At 42.3% G+C, this 19,929-nt stretch overlaps 5 protein-coding genes across 5 annotated transcripts; 1 reads left to right on the top strand and 4 right to left on the bottom strand.

Annotated features, from left to right (window-relative positions):
• Nucleotides 1-1,413: 1,413 nt before the first annotated feature.
• Nucleotides 1,414-3,323, bottom strand: EDB93DRAFT_1254099 (uncharacterized protein; the record flags this gene model as incomplete). The annotated part of the gene is made up of 7 exons (XM_041453568.1): nucleotides 1,414-1,543; nucleotides 1,594-2,129; nucleotides 2,180-2,290; nucleotides 2,346-2,478; nucleotides 2,505-2,611; nucleotides 2,668-2,801; nucleotides 2,876-3,323. 7 exons carry the CDS (start codon nucleotides 3,321-3,323, stop codon nucleotides 1,414-1,416), a joined length of 1,599 nt encoding a protein of 532 aa, XP_041303938.1.
• A 1,185-nt stretch (nucleotides 3,324-4,508) lies between these two features.
• Nucleotides 4,509-4,736, bottom strand: EDB93DRAFT_1091940 (uncharacterized protein; the record flags this gene model as incomplete). Its single annotated transcript, XM_041446398.1, has 1 exon — nucleotides 4,509-4,736. One exon carries the CDS (start codon nucleotides 4,734-4,736, stop codon nucleotides 4,509-4,511), a length of 228 nt encoding a protein of 75 aa, XP_041303937.1.
• A 2,414-nt stretch (nucleotides 4,737-7,150) lies between these two features.
• EDB93DRAFT_1091915 (uncharacterized protein) lies at nucleotides 7,151-8,556 on the bottom strand (the record flags this gene model as incomplete). Its single annotated transcript, XM_041446397.1, has 4 exons — nucleotides 7,151-7,674; nucleotides 7,724-7,979; nucleotides 8,029-8,293; nucleotides 8,351-8,556. The coding sequence occupies 4 exons, from the start codon at nucleotides 8,554-8,556 to the stop codon at nucleotides 7,151-7,153; spliced, it is 1,251 nt and encodes a 416-aa protein (XP_041303936.1).
• A 5,086-nt stretch (nucleotides 8,557-13,642) lies between these two features.
• On the bottom strand, nucleotides 13,643-14,501 carry EDB93DRAFT_1106976 (uncharacterized protein; the record flags this gene model as incomplete). The annotated part of the gene is made up of 3 exons (XM_041447675.1): nucleotides 13,643-14,163; nucleotides 14,226-14,318; nucleotides 14,486-14,501. The coding sequence occupies 3 exons, from the start codon at nucleotides 14,499-14,501 to the stop codon at nucleotides 13,643-13,645; spliced, it is 630 nt and encodes a 209-aa protein (XP_041303935.1).
• A 2,048-nt stretch (nucleotides 14,502-16,549) lies between these two features.
• EDB93DRAFT_1091877 (uncharacterized protein) lies at nucleotides 16,550-17,242 on the top strand (the record flags this gene model as incomplete). Its single annotated transcript, XM_041446392.1, has 3 exons — nucleotides 16,550-16,672; nucleotides 16,727-16,846; nucleotides 16,901-17,242. Coding segments are annotated over 3 exons (585 nt in total), but the record flags the coding sequence as incomplete, so codon positions are not given.
• Between the last annotated feature and the right edge of the window lie 2,687 nt (nucleotides 17,243-19,929).

Here is a 19,929-nt window from a genome sequence, read left to right as displayed (position 1 = left end):
GACGTATGTTGTATATATCAGGTGGCAAGGAGAATGCGAAAAGAACCCGTTTAAAATACCTGAAAGAACATAAGCTTGATACTGGGACAGCAACAATATACGTACTTTGATATTGTTTCGTTGGACTGCTGAAAGTGTTCACCAAGATGGTGAATCAAGAGACCCGTGACAGACGCATAGAGAAATATAGCAAGCTGCTCTTCTGGCAGTACATCCCTGGAATCCCTGCATCCTGCTTGCCAAAGGAGATTGATGAGCACATAGAAAACGTGCTTGTGGACCCCGAGCTCGCATCTGATGCGCTCAGGGTGTCCAGTGAGAAGTTCAGTGACCCATGCAGTCCCCGACAGAGCAGAGGTATGATACGGCTCTTTGTCATAGTAGGTGTTTGAGTAAGCTTCGATCGCGGTAGTTGTTGCGTTGAGGACTGTGATGACCGTGCGCATAGCATGCATGGCCATTTGCATGATGCATGCCAGATACCTCTTATCACTCTCCTCTGCATCATCATCCATATCCTCTGCCTCCACAAGGTCGTATTCGTCCTCGTTAGCAGTCCTCGTCGTAATCAGGATCAAGAGGCATTGTATTGATAGTAGGACAAGGCATACAGGTAAGCGTTATCGAGCGTGACATCTTGTTCAAGCTCCGACAATTAGCAAAGCCAGAACCAAATTCTAACTTGCGCAAATATTGGTGGCCGAACAGACTCTTACTAAATTGCTTCGAAATATATAGTGCGAAAACTATATAATCAATACTGCTGTAAGGCTTACCACACCCTAACACTTTTTTGGATCTACCTGAGGTTTTCGACGGTTGGTGGTGTACTGTTCGTTGTTAATGAGAGTATCATGTTCTGTGGTAATTCGAACTCCATCGAGCCTCTTGAGCTTTAGTCACGACTTACCCTCAGCAATAAATAATTGTCTGAGCAACCAAGTGGGTGCAGGATTTACGAGACCAGCATCTGGTAACCTGAGCATATAATAGAGAGACTGAGGGTACATTGATGACCAGGGCTGTTGTCCACATCACGTTGCCATGTTCTTATAATATTTCAAACATACATCCCAGAAACATCTCATGCCATGGCTCGAACAGATATCAAGTTCAGTATGTTCAGTGTAGGTTTAATTGATACCTCAGCCAGATATCACACTTCATAGGTTTAGAGCACCTGCTTGATAGGTAGGTGTCATACCATCATCACATACCACAATCATGTTGTTAATATGTAATTGGATGGCGAAAGCATGAAATGAAGTCATGAAATGTTTGTATTGCTGGTGTACTATTAGATACAAGCAAAATTAATGCATACTAAATGAGCAATACTAAATAAGCAATATGTGTCCAGTAAGCACTACCAGAAAGTGAGAACAAATGGAAATAAGTGAGCCGTTGAAAAATTTAAATTTCCCATAAGAGCTTGTTCTGGATGGTAGTCTGCCACTGGGGACTAGTGGTGCTGAGGAGCTTCAGAACAACTCTCTTTCTGGGAAATTCAGTGAGGTCTAGTTGAAAATATTCCACAAGGATGCTTTGTAACAATCAGTGAGGAGGAGGAATGCAAATTAATGGGAAACATACTCGCAAAATGTGTGTTTGTATGTCAGAGAACTGTTTGGTCCCTGCTCACTGACCTGGGTCTTTGCTAGCTTGTGAATGCTATTGAGAGAGTCATCTACAAATTTCCAGAACTTGGACGAAGAGTAAACGGCACAGTGTCCTTTGCCTTTGAATCCTGAGCTTCCCTCACTGACAGCTGGTAGATCTTCTTTGTCCTGGTACTCATCCTCTGCTCCTTTGTCCCTGGCATTCTTGTCCTCGTCATCTTGATGGCTGCTACCATTGCCACTATTGTCAGTATTCTCTGTATCATGCATCGGCTGATCTTTATCTAAGTAGCCTTTGATGTCAGCAGCAGGAGCATCAGGCTCAATGTCTTGATTGATGTCGCCATGCATCCTGCGTTTGATAGCATCAATATCAATTCTGAGTTTCTGGTTGATTTTGACATGGAGGTCTTTGTGAAGTGACAAAATGAGTGAGTTGGAAAAAAGAGTGTTGAAGGGTACAGTCTTGTAGTCGTCCACACCGATAAGGAAAATGCACAAGCAGCACTGCTAGACTACATGGTATGAACCTCCTGTTGTCAAATAGAGCAAGGGCGTACCAAAAATGCAAACCTATTCCAGTGCATGGAATTGACCTCAATGCCACAGTGATGAGCGAGAGATTTTGCAGTCTCCATGATAAACAATCGTTTGAAAATTGACGTTGTCAGCTAAGCAAGTGTATATCATAAAGTGTTTGCATAGCAGTAGCAAAACTTGACAAACCTTAGCCTTTATGTTGCTGCGGATTGAGCAAAGCAAGTTGCTGACCAGTTTCAACAGTTGTGCGTTAAGTTCTGCATCTTCCAACATTGGCTGCAGGGATTTTGAATACATTGTGGTGCTCCCTGATGAAGTCCTGTTGAATTTCAGCATTTAACTAACATAGCGATCAACTTAGAGAATACCATGATGTGACAATGTGCATCAGTGACATATGCAGTGATATTGGGTGACAGCATGCACACAATGAGATGGTTCTGGATTCCAGACTGTGTTTTGTTTGATCAGTGTATACTGCCAAACTTTGGGGATAGATACAGTATACCTTGAAGTCCTTAGAATCTAGCAGTTCTTTCAACTGAGCGAGCTCCACGTTCTGGGTATCATCATTCCGCCTCAACAAGGTGGCCTTGATGTCAATGATCATGTAGTATATCCCTCCGGTCTGCAGGCAGGTAGCTGTATCAAAGAGTTGTGAAGCACTAAAGGAAAACTTATGTCAATAAATTCATGAAGTTCGTCCTCTGAGATACCTAAGTCTGCAGTGACCTTCAATGCATAAACTTTCAGTCTCTTTGTGTGCACAGGTATAAGGACAGTTGGGTTGCCACGACTAGGACTTGAATCAGCTTGGCGGCGGCGTACACCTGCAATAATAGGTTCATCGAGCGATTCATCAGACATTGCAGATTGTAAATTGTCGTGAGGGCAAGATGTGCTAACAGCAGTCTGTGACTGAGAACCTGTACCATTGCTGAGTGATCTAGATGTGTGGGCAAGTCCTAAGGGTGAGCATGCACGTCCTATACTGCCTGCTCTTGCAGCAGGAGTTTGAGATCCACTATGAGCACTTTGAATGGAAGCTGAACAATTCCTGCCTCTGAGACCTCTGGCAGCATCTGGTGTTAATAGACCAAGACTTGTTGAGCCTTTGGTCTGTGGAGCGCCTTGAGTGTGCACAGGAAAGAACTGGAGTAACATCCTGAAAGCTGAGTAAAGGGCGAATCCAAGAGAATCAGTCTGGCTCTGAGACCTGAGTGGGTGTTCTGCATGAATGCCAACAGAAAATAAAAGCTTATTAAGGACACACTTAAGCGATAAGCATTCACATGTTTCACATGAGGCTTGATTTGGATCACAAAAGTGCATTGAATGGGAGCATGTAAATTAAAGACTGTATGCTATATGTAAAGTAGAGGTCTTATTTGAACATGTTGTCGTGAAACGTGATTCATGTCAGAACTGCGCATATACAGTCAGACTAATACATAGTGCACCCTGAAAAACAGGTGAGCAGTGGGTTTCTGGAATAATGGTAGCTTGATCCCAGCAAGATTTCTTAGGTGTCTCACTGGCAGCCGCACTTTGACTAAAGTCGCATTCCAGCGGGAACAAGAGCCTGAGTGATGGAGTAGAGTGTTATGTAGCATAAGGTGCAGGTGAGAAGGGGGCGATAGAGGACAGATGGGAGTAATGCTGGGGTGGTTGAGGCCTGCAGTGACTAGGTCCTGCCAGTGGGAATCTATTAGGCGGTAATGTATGGTGAAAATGAGGTATGGGCGGTGGATGTGAAAATGTTTGATGGCCTGGATGCCAGGTAATTGGAGCTGATGGGAATGAAGGAACATGTAATTGGGGTGGAGGCAAGTGTGATTGAGTGGCAGGAAGGTGCAGTTGAAGCGGAAGGTAATATGACATCTGTGGAGAAATGTGTGGTTGGTCTGAGCGTGAAACTTGAATCAATGAGTGAGGTGGTGGGATGTATGATTGAGGCACAAGACAGTGTGAAAACTGAGGAGGAATATACATCAGCTGGGCTGAGGAAGGTCCCGCTTGCGGCGCAAAATGTTGCTGATCCACAGCAGCAGCATATGGTGCATTTCCCTGCAGAGGTGATGCTGGTCCAGGGGGGGGGAGGAACTGCTTGACTAGTGCGTGATGGGGCAGTCTTCTTTTTTCCTCACACACTGGAACTGCTGACCTTCACCTTTGGTTTGGCACCAGTCTTCATGGCAGGAGCACAATCAAAGACTGCACAGGGCGCTGGGACATTGTCAATATGACCACCCTCTCCTTGTTGAGGTACATCTCTGGACTTTTTGGCTGCTCCCTTCTCCTGCATTTGCCATACTGCCAATGCTTGAACTTCGGCCACATTGGTGACTCTCAGCAGTGTCTTGCAAAGGGTATCAGATGTATGTAGTCGTAGTTATGAATAGAGTACACATTAAGAATGTAGTGTGGTGTTGGCTTGTGTTGAATGATGCACCTTGAGTGAGATGTTAGGGTCCATTCTTGATATACAGGTTGCTGACCAGTGTTGGTGCAACCAAAATCAATGCAGTTATGCTGGATATTGATGGAACACATGATATTCTGCAAGATGACACCCATAAGATGTGAAGCTGACTTGGAAGACAATGATAACTTATGGCGGCAAACAAAACTACTTTATCATTAGTAAGATCTAGACATGGAAGATGAAGAGACAGGTGCAACGTCTCTGTAAAGGAAAAGCACTGGAGAGCGACATGTTCTACCTTTAGATAGTCGCTGGACGATATGAGAATTTCCCAGATATGTCCAATGTACATCTGAACATATTGTCAGATATCTATCTTGAAAGTCCAAGAAAACAACCTGCCTTTCCATCTGCTGGCTGTTGAACGATAGCTTCATTGTTGAGGTACACATTTTCTCCTGTACTCATCACAATACATTTACCTTGGTAGTACTCAATGCATGGGTCACATGGAGTGGTTTTGGGAATATTCGCGCAACATGTATCCTTCCAGGGAACTGCGTCCTTCCAGACTGTCTTTCTGGACTTTCCAGTCACTGTTTCAACTGTTCCTGGCCCTATATGCAAATGAGTCATGAAACAATGAAATGTATGACATTGCTTACCTGATATTGGAACACTGTGACCAAAGTTCGATAACCCCAGTAGCCGTGCTTGTTCGGGGTGCTCATCAAGATAACTTAGGACTTGGATGCCTGTGCAAACCCATTTCTTGATCTCGCCATTGTACCAGTAGCCACCTGTCGCAACATGCTTGATAATGTCCTGGTGAGCAAACACTTTGCAGGTGTCTCGGCTCAGTGCTTGGCGATGTCTTAAAATAACTGAGGGTCTTATATAAAGTTGTGTAAATGTAATGACACCACAATTACACTTTGGATAAGACTGCTTGCCAGTCCTCGATTAACACGGTCTACGACTTTTCCTATTTCGTGGTAGATAATGTGTGAGTTCTTGGGAGGCTTGCTAAACTAATCTTTTTATAAAGATCAACCTAGCTGGAGCTTTACTTTTCTTTATCGAAACTCAAATCTCTTGTCTAGGAATAAGCTTCTAGACACGTAATTTGGTTTCTGGGACGTATCTGCCTAGGAAATCTCCTTCTAGGCTCTGGGCTTGGTTACTGGGACTAGTGAAACGTGGTCTCAAATATACGAAATATGACCAAGATCACTTGGTCTATGGACACTTGACTGTGAGACAATGGTCTCAAATATATGATATATGTTCAAGATCGCTTGAACAAAGGGGACTATAACTTGACCAAGATCGCTTGGTCTATGAGACTACTAGTGAGATGTGGTCTCAACAATATGATAGATGACTAAGATTGCTTAGTCAAAGGGCACAGAGCAATGAGACAAAGGGGGTCTCAAAGACAATATATGTGACCAAAAATGCTTGGTCTATAGTATTAAATAAGTTTCTAAGGTAAGAAACTTATAATCTCAAGGGAATTCTTTTCCCTGCACTTGTCTCACTTCAAAGGGACTAACTTTGCAAGTGAAATATCTGATAGGCAGATTGCTACAAATGGGAGATCATATATATATATTTTGGAGGAGAATGGGCTCTCCTTATATACATTTTGTGTGGGAAAGTAACCTAGGTTCACAAACAATAAAAAATAAGGAGGACCAATCAAAATATTGGGTCAAACCCAATAAAAAAATAAAATACAAGTGAGAGATGGAGCTATGACATCATTGTGGAGCAGAACATTCTGGAATGTGGAGTAATGACATCATAATGACATCAAGAGTGACATCATTGTGGAGCAAAAGATTCCAGAACCTTCCATGAGTGAGTCAGAGTGAGTCATTGTGGAGCAGAATATTCTAGAAGGAAATGACATCATGAATGATGTCATTGTAGAGTAGAATAATCTAGAGCTTGATGACATAATATCTTTCAACAGAATACCTGCAGGAGTACCTGTGGAGTCTTATGACATCATAATGACATCATACTCTATGGGTACAATTTTTATGAAGTGTCAGGTGAGTCAAAGCATCCTAATGAAAAAGTAAAGTAAAGAAACACTAGAGAAAAGTAGGTAGCAAAAATAAGACAGTTGGCAGGAATTGAAACATGGTCTTTTTGAATAGGTTTTTTATAGGCTTTGTACTTTTCTCTATGGTTTTCTCTAGCCAAAGTGAATAAGCCAAAGGCAAGGCTATACCTTAACCTTCATTTCTCTTCTCACATCAACTAGGTCTAAATGTGATTCCCATCTCACATTAGACTTTTTCCGTCAAAACATATTCAGATTGTGAAACTTGGGGAAAACTGGAAATATGGACCATGGTTTGAAACCAAGGTATGGGTTGACTAGTCTGAGGACTAAGCTAACAGACTTTATCTTTTGAGGGTCACCTAGTATTCATGTCCATGCATGATTCCCACATCATGCAGGACAGTGATTGCTATACATGCAAGATAGGCGGAAAACATGGTTAAAAGACTCATATCGTTCTGTCGAGAAGATGATTGCTGGCTCAAAACGTCAAATGTAGGCTGGGAGATGGATGAGAAAATGGAATTTAGGTTTGCTAATTAGGATGCTCGGCGCACACTGTGCCGTCACATTCAGAAAGTCCTGAATTGTTCGTGTTAACTTGCCTATCAAAAAGATGACTAGAAAGAGCAGGTACATGATATAAGGACTCACGAGATAAGTTTCACTGTTTTCTATCTTCGTATGCCAGATGAGGACAATGAGTTCACCCATAACTATCCAACCATTGAGGACCATTGGTGGGACAAGGTCGTAAATGAGGAATGGCATTACTTGCGCCAGACTCTTGAAATGCTTGCCGATCAAGCTGCCTTTGTAGTGGCAGATGTAGTCGGCATTGAGGCAAGGAGCATTTAGCGCATCCTTGTTGATGGTCTCGAGGCGGTTCTGGAAGAGATGCAGAAGCCTAGATTTCTCGAGGAGAAACACTGTCTGCCCCCAGAAGTATTTAACAATGCCAAGCAGTACTGTATGGAGAATTTCAGTTGGCATATCCATGTGAACATTGAATGCTGTTGTGAACATGAATGCAAGATCTACGTCATTTTCAAAAAGACTCACCATGCATTCCCAGTAAGGGATTGATAGCATCATCAAGCCTTCTGCCTTGCAAGAGCTGCTCAAACTCTTTCTCGAGCACGATTCTAACTTCATTTTCAGGTAGTGCTGGAGAACCTGCTATGTGTTTCCTAAGTTTTTTGCCAAGCTCCAGCAGTGTGTTGAGAATGGAGGCTGAAGCCGTATCATGAATACCAGTTGACAACATAGAATTCTTCACCTTCTCCGAGACACCTGAAAGTATCGCAGTCTCGAATTGCTGTCAGATTATGTTCGAAGTCTCCTCCAGTGTTCGGATATTGCCTGACTACAAACACAAAATCAGCAATTGTAAAACACGAAACAGACTTACAAACATTGAAGATGCTGTTATATCCAGCCTTGGATTCTTTATATTCCTTCATGCCACCAACCTCACACGTCCTGCAATAATAATTACAATTCAGCCCCGCATGGCTGCACTCTTCGGCCTGCATGGGATTGTCACCAGTGATGAACAACACATATGGAATAAGCATGACTTCTTGATTGTCCTTGCAGTCCCATACAACAATGCCAGATTCGGCTGTGACACTACAAATCACAACTACCGACTGAGTATAAGCTAGACAACAAAAAGGATGCACATACCAGATAGACTCTTTCATTGCTCGCATGAGCTCCATTGGTGCAGCATGAGGCGATGATGTGACAAATCGTACAAAAAACTCTTTCTTGAGCATCTTGCATGGCAAGTTGGCATTGGACATATAAATGGTGTGATGCTTATTCCACTGCTTCGACACATTGCCCGACACGTCATCCATGAAAATAATGAGCAGGACAGCATATACCATTCAACCATTGGACTTCTCGTGCAACGGATTGGGTGTAAGCGATGCAAATTTAGCTGAAGAAGCTGTTTTGTGATTAAGTCCTGCAGTCACCACCGGTAGAATTGAGATAGAACATACCTGTGAGGCCACATTCAAGCTCACTGGATGTTGCAGCAATATCTTTGAATGATTGCACAAACACCGAAGTAGGTAGAATCTCTTGTGTTTGTCATTGACAATGAATCCAGCCTAATTTATGTGCCAGTGATCAGCACAAAGTCATAAGTTTAGTATCAAATAACATATGTCAGCCCATTGAACAGCTTGACCAAGGGTGTACTGAATTTTCGCATCTGACTGAGCTCCAGGTTCAACTTCATTAGCAGAAGGACACAAAAGAAGCACTCTGGGATAAAGTATGCCTTAGATGATTCTTGCAGTAGCTTGTTGACAAAATATATCGTGCCATCAACCCGAACTGCTGGCGGTGATGGAAGATCAAGTAGCATCCTCATGCCATTAAACACCTGTGACATTCCATCGCCTCCATCTTCAGGGTAATCTTGCATCATGAATTATGTGAGCGGGTTTACATAGTCCTGAGATATCATGTCAGTATCATATACACCTAGGTAACATAGCAGACAAACCCTAGCAATTGATTCTGCAATATTGTTGATGTAAAAGATGTCCCCCAAGCGACCCGAGACCTTCTCAGTTGGATCACCAATGAGACGGTTGATGTGTTTCTGGACTTTCTTGACAGCACCAAATGAGGGAACATCCTGAGCACCGAGCTCTCTAGCTCAATTGATGATGGCCTTTTTCTGTCCATCAGAAAATGGGTGGCAGGGAGAACTAAAAAGAAGCGACACTATAAAGTTCTTGATGCTATGAGCATCAAGTTTGCAACTTGTATGGAGAAAAAACTCACTGTTTTGGACGTCCATGGGTATGTTGGACTATCTTGAGAGGCAATAACATAGGAGCCTGTTGTATCATACTTGCATCATTTGTGAACTTTGTTAAGTGCATTGTTATAGAGCATGGATCAAATATCACACTCACCGGTGTAGCGATGGTCGCGGCATTGGGCTCAAAACCACATATTTCCATACTCGCGCCAACACCCGAAACATATGTGCACATGTCCGACGCATGTCCGAGCCACTCCGTATCGGATCCGGTGCATCGGACCTTCAGACATCACATTGGCCAATCGCACTTCGTGCGCACTTGTCCATCCCGTGTCCTGTCCATCTGAACTAGCCTCACTAGGTGCGTAGTTATTTTTGTGCACATTTTCTGACATTTGTACCATGTTATTACATGTCCACAGCACCTCGTGTCTTATTACATAGGACATCGGTCCCGAAATATATCACTACTATCTTCACCTGTAGTTTTCCGAATTTCTATGTACTTACTTAAATACTCTGTAGTGACCCGTAGCAATCATCATCCAGTAGTTAGGGGCCATTTCCCGACTCTGCGGATCACCCAGAATATTCTCGTAGTTTTTAGTTGCATTGCGAAATATTACCATTCGTTCACCATCATACTCCGTCACTCGTTATACTCGTGCATACCGCTCGCAACCCGACACTTGTTATAAAGTTTCCAACTCATTATTGTGAAGTCCGAAAGTCCGAAATCTCGGACATCGCACTTTGGCTTCAGACATTGGATAAGTACCTTCAGACATCATCGGATTACCTTCAGACATCGTTTCGCACCATCGGACATTTTGTTATTTGCATTACTGACACATTTTTACTACTAATACCAATTAGCAACCCCTATAGGATCGAACGCACTTGCTCTGCAAGTATAGCAGACTAGGTCGTGCTAAGATCTACCTAAATAATTGTTGTCTAGGTAGTACAATTTCTGCTGAGCCCAGCAGAGATCAGCTTTCTACAACTGGAGCCCACCGTGAGGGGTTCTTTTGGTTTAGTTTGATTTTTATTATCTAGGTCTTCCGCCATTCCCAACACCCCAATCCCGATCCCAACACCCCGATTTTCGGACCCAACACACCCGATGATTTCATATTTTGACTACAGAATATTCCTGCACTATGAACACAATCAGAAACCTGCTCAATATGCCAATATCCAGTTCCGGATCAGCCCCACATTTTTCAGGTAACCCCTATGAAGTCTTAAAATTCCTGAAGACAGTAGATCAGCTCGGACAAAGTGCCGATTTACCCGAAAAATTTCGGATCAGGTTTGCTTTGAAATATACAGACATTGACGAAAGAGAACTATGGCAGATGTGCGATGAATGCACTGGTAACAGTTACAAATATTTTGCTAACACAATTTTGAACTTGTACCCAGAATTAGGTATGGACTGACGATATGTCCAACCCGACAGTCCGACCCCGACGAGTATGCCCGATCCGACACCCGAAAATTCGCAACCTGAAGTCTCCGACACCACAACCATCTCCAAACCTCAAGACCAACCCGAATTAGTATTAGAAATAGTATATCAGCCAACAGTTCCCGACACCCCGACGATCCGACCCGAAATACCCGAAATTTCGGACATTATCATCGGACACTCCAAATATAATTCGGACAACTCGGAAATATTCGCAGAAACTATTGATACTAATGCACTGACACCCGAAACACAGAGTATTGAGCTAAAGCCCCTAGGATGCAAAATACCCGAAAATTTCGGACCAGAAAATTCGGACATAGGAGATATCGGAACATCAGATTATGAACTCGGACAGGCAGTATACCACTCGGGTACCACTGACAATTTCATTCTTGCAGCAATCACCGTGTTTGCATTCACAAGTTTTGTTGATTTTTATAGGACCTTGCCATATCAGTCAGAACACCATCAGTCACCTTCCGAAACCATGGAAAGACCTCCCCGAAGCACTCCGAAGATACCCAATGCATATCCGAAAACTTGTACCATAGTTTTACCTGTCCGAAATTCGTTATACCAGCCCTGAAAATTGAAGTACAAACATTCCGTCAAACACGCCCACCAGTATCGCCGACCCTCACACTCTTGGATCGCATTTGACATGTACGAAAGCCGACGAAGATCAGAGATTAGGAAGAAATTATAGTCTGACACCCGAAAATTCGGACATATAGATATGATATATCGCACATATGGTATCACTTGTTTTACCCTGGGATTAGGCCAGAGACTTATCGCACATAACCCCACTCACTCGCAACATCGGACTAGCATATTGGACAAATTTCGGACACAGTTTCAGACACATTTTCGGACTATCAGACATTGTGCAAACTCACCCGATTATTTAGCATTTTTCCTTCACACCACAGAATCGCACCTGCACCATTATTTAATTAGAAATTCGGACAAACGGGCAACAAGAAACAGAAGAAGACCAGAAGTTGCATGAAGAAAACAAGTCAGATGGTACTCTGCAACTGGTATTATTTTGATATCCGAAATTTCGTGTTTTCGCCCCACTTACGATTATTTTTTTCTTGTTTTTTTTAGGCACCCTAGTGGGGGACATATAGAGCGAACTTGCGACACAGACATAGGGACAAATGGACATTTTCGGACTTCGGACATTCAGAACATTGGACCTTTGGACATCGCATCAGAAGCTCAGACATTGCACAGTTCACACCCTCGCCGATGAAGACAGAGATAGACTGTGCAGAGAAGTTGTGAAAAGATGATAGAACATTGACAGACGCATACCAGCACATTTTCGGACATGCACTCAGAAAGTTCCCACGCATCGGACCACCTTCGGACACCCTCGCACATCATCGCATCAGCTTCCCTATGCTTGAGATACCTCGCATTTTCGAATCATTGTTGTACGTGTCACGACATTCCGAAACAATCACACATCTCTGCTAGCAAACCCGATTTTCCCGCGCATCGGCCGCAGACTTCGGACATTTGGAAACATCGGACTCGACAATCTGACACTCGGACATTTGAGTAATTCATGCCCGTCGCATTCACGCTGATGAAGACAGAGATATAGCATGCAGAGAAGTTGGAAAAAGATGACAGAATGTGAGCCGACACATTTTCGGACATATGTCCAGAAATTCCCGTGCATCGGACCCAACGCAATACCTTCAGACATCATTGCATATCATTGCATCACTTCCCCTATCACCTCGCATTTTATCGGATCCATTTTACTGGCAGAACCGCACACCTCCGACCTTCAATCTGATATCCCAGCTCATTGATGATATTGTGACTGAGGACAGTCAATATTTAAAGCTCCTAGGAGATGTAATGATGGTCGCGGCGCTGGGCTCAGAACCAGCTATTTTGATACTGATGTCAAACAGTATTTGTCTGATGCACTTCCGACTACCCTGACCCGAGTCCGACAGTCCAATCCCGACCCGACGCACTTTCCGACAGTCCGACGCATGTCCAATTCCAACCCGACATTCCCGTGCATTGGACCAGTCCTCCCTATGTCCTGTCCAGTCGCATCTATCCCCACTAGGTGCGCATTTACTCCTTTTGACTTGCTAAGCATTGTATACAGCATTATTACATGTTTTCTCATGGTCCGCAGTACCACATGTCCTATTACATAGGATTTCGGACCCAAAATATCGCTACTACTCTCGCCTATAGCAGCCCAAATTTCTACATAGTCACTATTTAATATCTAGTACTTCCTACCTATTGCATTACTTACTTTTCCCTACTCAGTAGTAGGATGGAAGTCATTGGATATTAGTAGTACTTTATTGTATTGTGAAATATCTATCCGCTCTTTTCCTCTGAAACATTCCGACACATCCAACATTCATTTGACCGACAATCCAACACACTTCTGACACATTCCTTTATCGTCCGACGCATTCCTGACAGTCTGACGCCCGACCCGACTCCGATAATTTCAGACCCAACAATTTCCCTTCGGACAAGTAGTTCTTAGCTTCAGATTATCTTCCTACTATTGATAACTAACTATCAAGACTAATACCAAACAGATACCCCTATAGGATCGAACGCACTTGCTCTGCAAGTATAGCAGACTAGGTTGTGCTAAGATCTACCTAAATAATTGTCGTCTAGGTAGTACAATTTCTGCTGAGCCCAGCGGAGATCAGCTTTCTACACCGGGAACTTCAATGCCAAAATCAGGCGTACAATCGTTGAAGAGCTCACGCTCGTCATTTATGGGGGCAAGAGGCATTGAGAAAGGAATTTCCCCACAGGTAAGACTTGCTTGGAGCTCAGCAAATAGGTCCAGATGCACTCTGTCGAACTTGGGTGTCCAATCACCTGCGATATGATTCAAAAGCTCAGATAGTGGGACCTCCATGTCTACATCAGGCATGTCTACATCCATGTATGGGTTGTTGGAATCGTGGGGAGACACAGTGGGTCTGGTGTTTGTTGAGGTGAAGATGGGTGCCCCAGCTTTCTTAGGTTGCGAATTCTCAAGTTGCGGTATGGGAGTAGTGGCCTGTTGTTTCTTGACAAACCTTTCAGAGAACCATTGATGCCTGCTCTGGGCGATGTGCTTTTCAACATGTCGGATGGCCATTGTACGCAAGACACCTGCTTTACGAGGGCACACTGTGCAAACAACATGTTTGCCCCCATCCTCGCAATATTGTATGACTGTAAATAAAAAGCGGTGAAATATAAACAACCATTTAAATAACAGAGCAACAAAAACATACTATCACTGTCAACAAATTTATTGTTCATGATGGGATGTGCAGGGCAAGTCAATTGAGTGGCTGGAGGGTTGATTGAGGCTTTGGCAGTAGTACCTATCAAGCACTATAAAAAACAATGATACTGTGAGTGCTTCTATAGTAGGAGTGAGGAAAGATGGAGGAAAATGAAGTTTTTCATATGAGGTGGCAAATTGATCGTAATATGAGTCATTTGCAGCATGAAAAAAAGGTTAAAATGGGAGGGAAGTGAAATGACTCACCAGTTATCAGTAACATTGTACACAACAATGATACTGTGAGCACCTCTATAGTATGAGGCTGCAAATTTTTTGTCAGATGAGTCATTCATAGGGAAAGGAGGGTGAAATGTAAGGAAAGTGAAATGACTTGCCTGTTATCAGTCACGTTGTACACAACAATGATACTGTGAGTGTCTCTATAACAGGAGGATGTTATGGTGCAGAACCGCCCCTGGTTGTGATTTGCAAATTAGCTCTGCTTTAATGATAAAAATTATGGGACTCACAAATGAGATGAGTCAATGGCTTGCAGGAGTCTGAGGACGATGATGTCGCAGAATGACTTGAAGTTGTTGAGCCAACTTGGTCACGTGCTTTGCAATATTGATTCTGAACGACAAGTCCAAAGTCTCACAATGGCTCACTTTCTCAGACTTCAGGCTCCAACATTTCACCATGGATCCGGTGTCCTGCATGATGTGGGAATCATGCATGGACATGAATACTAGGTGACCCTCAAAAGATAAAGTCTGCTAGCTTAGTCCTCAGACTAGTCAACCCATACCTTGGTTTCAAACCATGGTCCATATTTCCAGTTTTCCCCAAGTTTCATGATCTGAATACGTTTTGACGGAAAAAGTCTAATGTGAGATGGGAATCACATTTAGACCTAGTTGATGTGAGAAGAGAAATGAAGGTTAAGGTATAGCCTTGCCTTTGGCTTATTCACTTTGGCTAGAGAAAACCATAGAGAAAAGTACAAAGCCTATAAAAAACCTATCCAAATAGACCATGTTTCAATTCCTGCCAACTGTCTTATTTTTGCTACCTACTTTTCTCTAGTGTTTCTTTACTTTACTTTTTCATTAGGATGCTTTGACTCACCTGACACTTCATAAAATTGTACCCATAGGGTATGATGTCATTATGATGTCATAAGACTCCACAGGTACTCCTGCAGGTATTCTGTTGAAAGATATTATGTCATCAAGCTCTAGATTATTCTACTCTACAATGACATCATTCATGATGTCATTTCCTTCTAGAATATTCTGCTCCACAATGACTCACTCTGACTCACTCATGGAAGGTTCTGGAATCTTTTGCTCCACAATGATGTCACTCTTGATGTCATTATGATGTCATTACTCCACATTCCAGAATGTTCTGCTCCACAATGATGTCATAGCTCCATCTCTCACTTGTATTTTATTTTTTATTGGGTTTGACCCAATATTTTGATTGGTCCTCCTTATTTTTTATTGTTTGTGAACCTAGGTTACTTTCCCACACAAAATGTATATAAGGAGAGCCCATTCTCCTCCAAAATATATATATATGATCTCCCATTTGTAGCAATCTGCCTATCAGATATTTCACTTGCAAAGTTAGTCCCTTTGAAGTGAGACAAGTGCAGGGAAAAGAATTCCCTTGAGATTATAAGTTTCTTACCTTAGAAACTTATTTAATACTATAGACCAAGCATTTTTGGTCACATATATTGTCTTTGAGACCCCCTTTGTCTCATTGCTCTGTGCCCTTTGACTAAGCAATCTTAGTCATCTATCATATTGTTGAGACCACATCTCACTAGTAGTCTCATAGACCAAGCGATCTTGGTCAAGTTATAGTCCCCTTTGTTCAAGCGATCTTGAACATATATCATATATTTGAGACCATTGTCTCACAGTCAAGTGTCCATAGACCAAGTGATCTTGGTCATATTTCGTATATTTGAGACCACGTTTCACTAGTCCCAGTAACCAAGCCCAGAGCCTAGAAGGAGATTTCCTAGGCAGATACGTCCCAGAAACCAAATTACGTGTCTAGAAGCTTATTCCTAGACAAGAGATTTGAGTTTCGATAAAGAAAAGTAAAGCTCCAGCTAGGTTGATCTTTATAAAAAGATTAGTTTAGCAAGCCTCCCAAGAACTCACACATTATCTACCACGAAATAGGAAAAGTCGTAGACCGTGTTAATCGAGGACTGGCAAGCAGTCTTATCCAAAGTGTAATTGTGGTGTCATTACATTTACACAACTTTATATAAGACCCTTGGTTATTAAGACACCGGGAACACTCACTAACAGTTCTATCGTCTATCCCAACATACAACATGAAGAGACTGGCTGCATATCACTGCAACCACTAATTCTCACAATCTGTTTTTCAGGCATGCTACCAGAGAGTCTTCTACAAGAAAACATTGTGAGTCATTGTTTGATTGAAAACAAACTCAATCTTCACAATTATCTGTTGCAGCCTATTCAAATATCAGTATCTATTGATGAGGAGTATGGGGTATTGACCACTCCAGTCGTAAATGCTGTCTCAATGGATGTGAGGGATTCTGATAGTTGGCAAGCGGATTCGCTACCCTCAGTGATGTGAGTCCATGTTCTGTCACAAACACGAAGTACTTACATCATGATGCAGCTGTATTTATTTCAAGATATAGCTGATCACAGTGTTGCTCCCTCTCCGGATGATAGCATTCTATTTCTCCCACTTCCACCAGCATTTGACTCCCGTAATCAAGAAAATTGGGCATCATTGTTGAAGGAGATTGAGACATGGCTGGTATTGGAAGTGGATCCAGAGTCACCATTGTGGACTTGGGGACGTGATGCCTTTTGGCTAGCATTTATTGGTGCATATCCATACTTCCCGAGAGACAGATGGCCGATGTGGGATTCTCGAGTACCATTGCAAGGTACATTCATTGAAGCATGGTTAGATCAGTCGAGTGGTGCTGAGGCAAATTGGATTGGAGTATGAGGCATCAATGAAGTACTTGATCATGTTTGGACTGAGTTCTGCATGCATACGGCCCTCTTCTATCCCAGTCCCCTTATTTCTTCTGACTTCCTTCAGGACAATCAAGCTTGCACTTCACATGTTTCAGTATGTTAAAATACCTATACCACAAAACTTGTCATTTTCGTTAGTGTCTATTGTTGTATATAGGTGTACTAATATTATGTGCTTGGACTGTTACCATGAACTGGCAAACCGCTGGAAGGCCTGCAGCGATATCCAGATCACTGATAGTCGAGAGTTGATGACATGCAGATTAGCGGCGGTCAGTAGACTGTCATAGGAGTAAACAGATAGGTCGGAGTCAGTGCCCAGCATCAGTGTCATATACATACAACCTCTCTCAGATGTCTCCGCTTCTGATCTTTACCATAGGTTTCCATCTGATATGGCAAAAAAATTATTCATGTGGCCTCACGTCGAGCCCCAATGCAGGCCCAGGTGACCTATTTTCTATTTTTGCTAGACATCAGATCAAATGTGCTGACACAACCTCTTTTTGTTAGCTTTACTTTATAAATGTGCTATTTACCTACAAAAGCTTTATTATAGTCAAGATCCAGCTTGTAGTTAGGTTGCTTAAATAATTTTCACACTATATCTGTTCGGCCAAAAGTGGCAGTTGGTGGTATACTCCCAAGGTTGTTCCTCTGCAGAGATAACATTCAAATACCATGCATTGTCCTTGTATTCTCGATGAAGTATTTTTCCATGCATAGCCTGATCAACTCCTATAGCATGATGGTGCAGTGCAATCACTTCGGGTAACCAGAAGTTTGCAGCCGAAGATCTGAAAGCGGGCTGCCAGCCAGGCTGATCTCATCTCCTTGCTCATCCAAAATATTCATGATCATTATCTGCACATTCTAGTGACAAGTCACTCAGAATTTTATATCCATGAAGTCATGCACCTGCTTGTGCATAACACCCCAGTGAATGTATCTGGTAAGGGATTGCTGCCACCTAGGCTATCTTACTAGACAGTACAGATGCCGACGAAAATTTATATCATTTCTTGTGGTATTCTTCTAGAAAGCTGTGAAGTAGTTGTTCCATTTTCCTATAGCCAACGAAGGGTCAACTCGATGGCCAACCAAGTGGGCAGACATTTCATCAATGATCGGCATGTACATGTACATGCAGATCTATGAGAACTGTGATCACCTGCTCCTGGCAGTATTATGGATAATCAACTCTCATTAGAGACAACTGGTTATGCTTCCTTGTCATGATTTTTTGATGATATCCTTCATTATCCATTATACATAACCTTATTCTCACTGCCCCAGAGAATCATTTACAGAAGTTTTGGTATTTGCCAGCTTACAAATAATATGTGGCAGCAATTTTGGCTTCCAATCTCCCATCTGGCTCAATTCCTCATGTCAGGACTTCCCACAATATTGCCACACCACATTTTTGACCACACAGTGTGGGAATTACCCCACAACACCCAAAACATTGCCCATTTTGGGACTCTCCACAATATCAATTATTCCCACACCCTTCCCACCTCACTGCAGCTTTACCACTACACCACAATAGGTCCCCTTTCATATATAAGTAGTATTTTGGTATATAATATAATAGACCACTTTTTTGCTCATTTGTGTGCCTGCTCCTCCTCCAAGAGCCATTCAACATATGGTAGGGGATAGAACACTTTCACACTTTTGCCCCTTTGGCATTAAGGTGTTCTAGGATAGTCAGAACATGCTTATGATCATATATGAATAGATTCACATCTTTATTTGACCCCCTGAAGCACCCTACATCAACAGGTACAGTGCATATATGGGAAAACACAAAATAGGTTCGCATTTTTTGGTTTCTAGCTATATGAGCTTGCAAAATTGTCCCCAACATCTCTTCAATAGTATGAAGAATGTATCATGAGCTCAGGACCATAGGGAAAGATCTTGTTGTGTAGTGCATTCACCCCCTCCTGGTGGTTTACCCCCTGTGAAAATTTTTCCTGTAGGACCGGACCTTAATTAAGGTAGGGTGTCTATTTCTATGTATATTTGGAGTAGATGTATCATATAGCTAGCCCAGTACACACATAGGATCTCTCTACAGGAGCAAAAAAAAATAGAAAATCACATTTGTGACATTTTTGATATTTTTCAGTGTCTTACCCTTGCAACCATGATTCCACCTGTTCATATATTATTACAATAGTATATATATTGACTTTTGTCACCAAGATCAGCCCAAAGTAGGCCAGAGATTGAAGCTAGGCTATATGTTTGTCATTTCTACTGATAAGTAGACTATAACTTCAAAACATTGAAATTTAATAATCAGAATCCTGGAGCACAATTCACATATATTAAGTATCATATATCTAAAGTTACACATCCCTTCTACCCACCTCTATCCTCAGGGCAGTCTGTAGTATAAGTTCTTTGTGTAGTTTACCATCAATTCTACATATTTTTAATGAAATCTTTGACCTGCATCAGCTATAAATATAACTTTGTGTAAAAAATAGCAATTGTCACTTTTCACACATATGTTATTTTGTCTGTCATTCAGTCAATCATTCATGGATCTTGCTAAACATTTAATAATATCATGAGGGACATATATGAAAGGTATCCCAGGTCTCTGATCACTTATCATAGGCTGTATTAACATATAGGCCT

Source organism: Suillus bovinus (assembly GCF_016758785.1).
Source record: "Suillus bovinus strain UH-Sbo-P2 chromosome Unknown EDB93scaffold_68, whole genome shotgun sequence".
Taxonomy (NCBI): Eukaryota; Fungi; Basidiomycota; class Agaricomycetes; order Boletales; family Suillaceae; genus Suillus; species Suillus bovinus.
The sequence above is the reverse complement of the archived record's forward strand: the minus strand, read 5'-3'. Positions and strand labels throughout refer to the sequence as shown.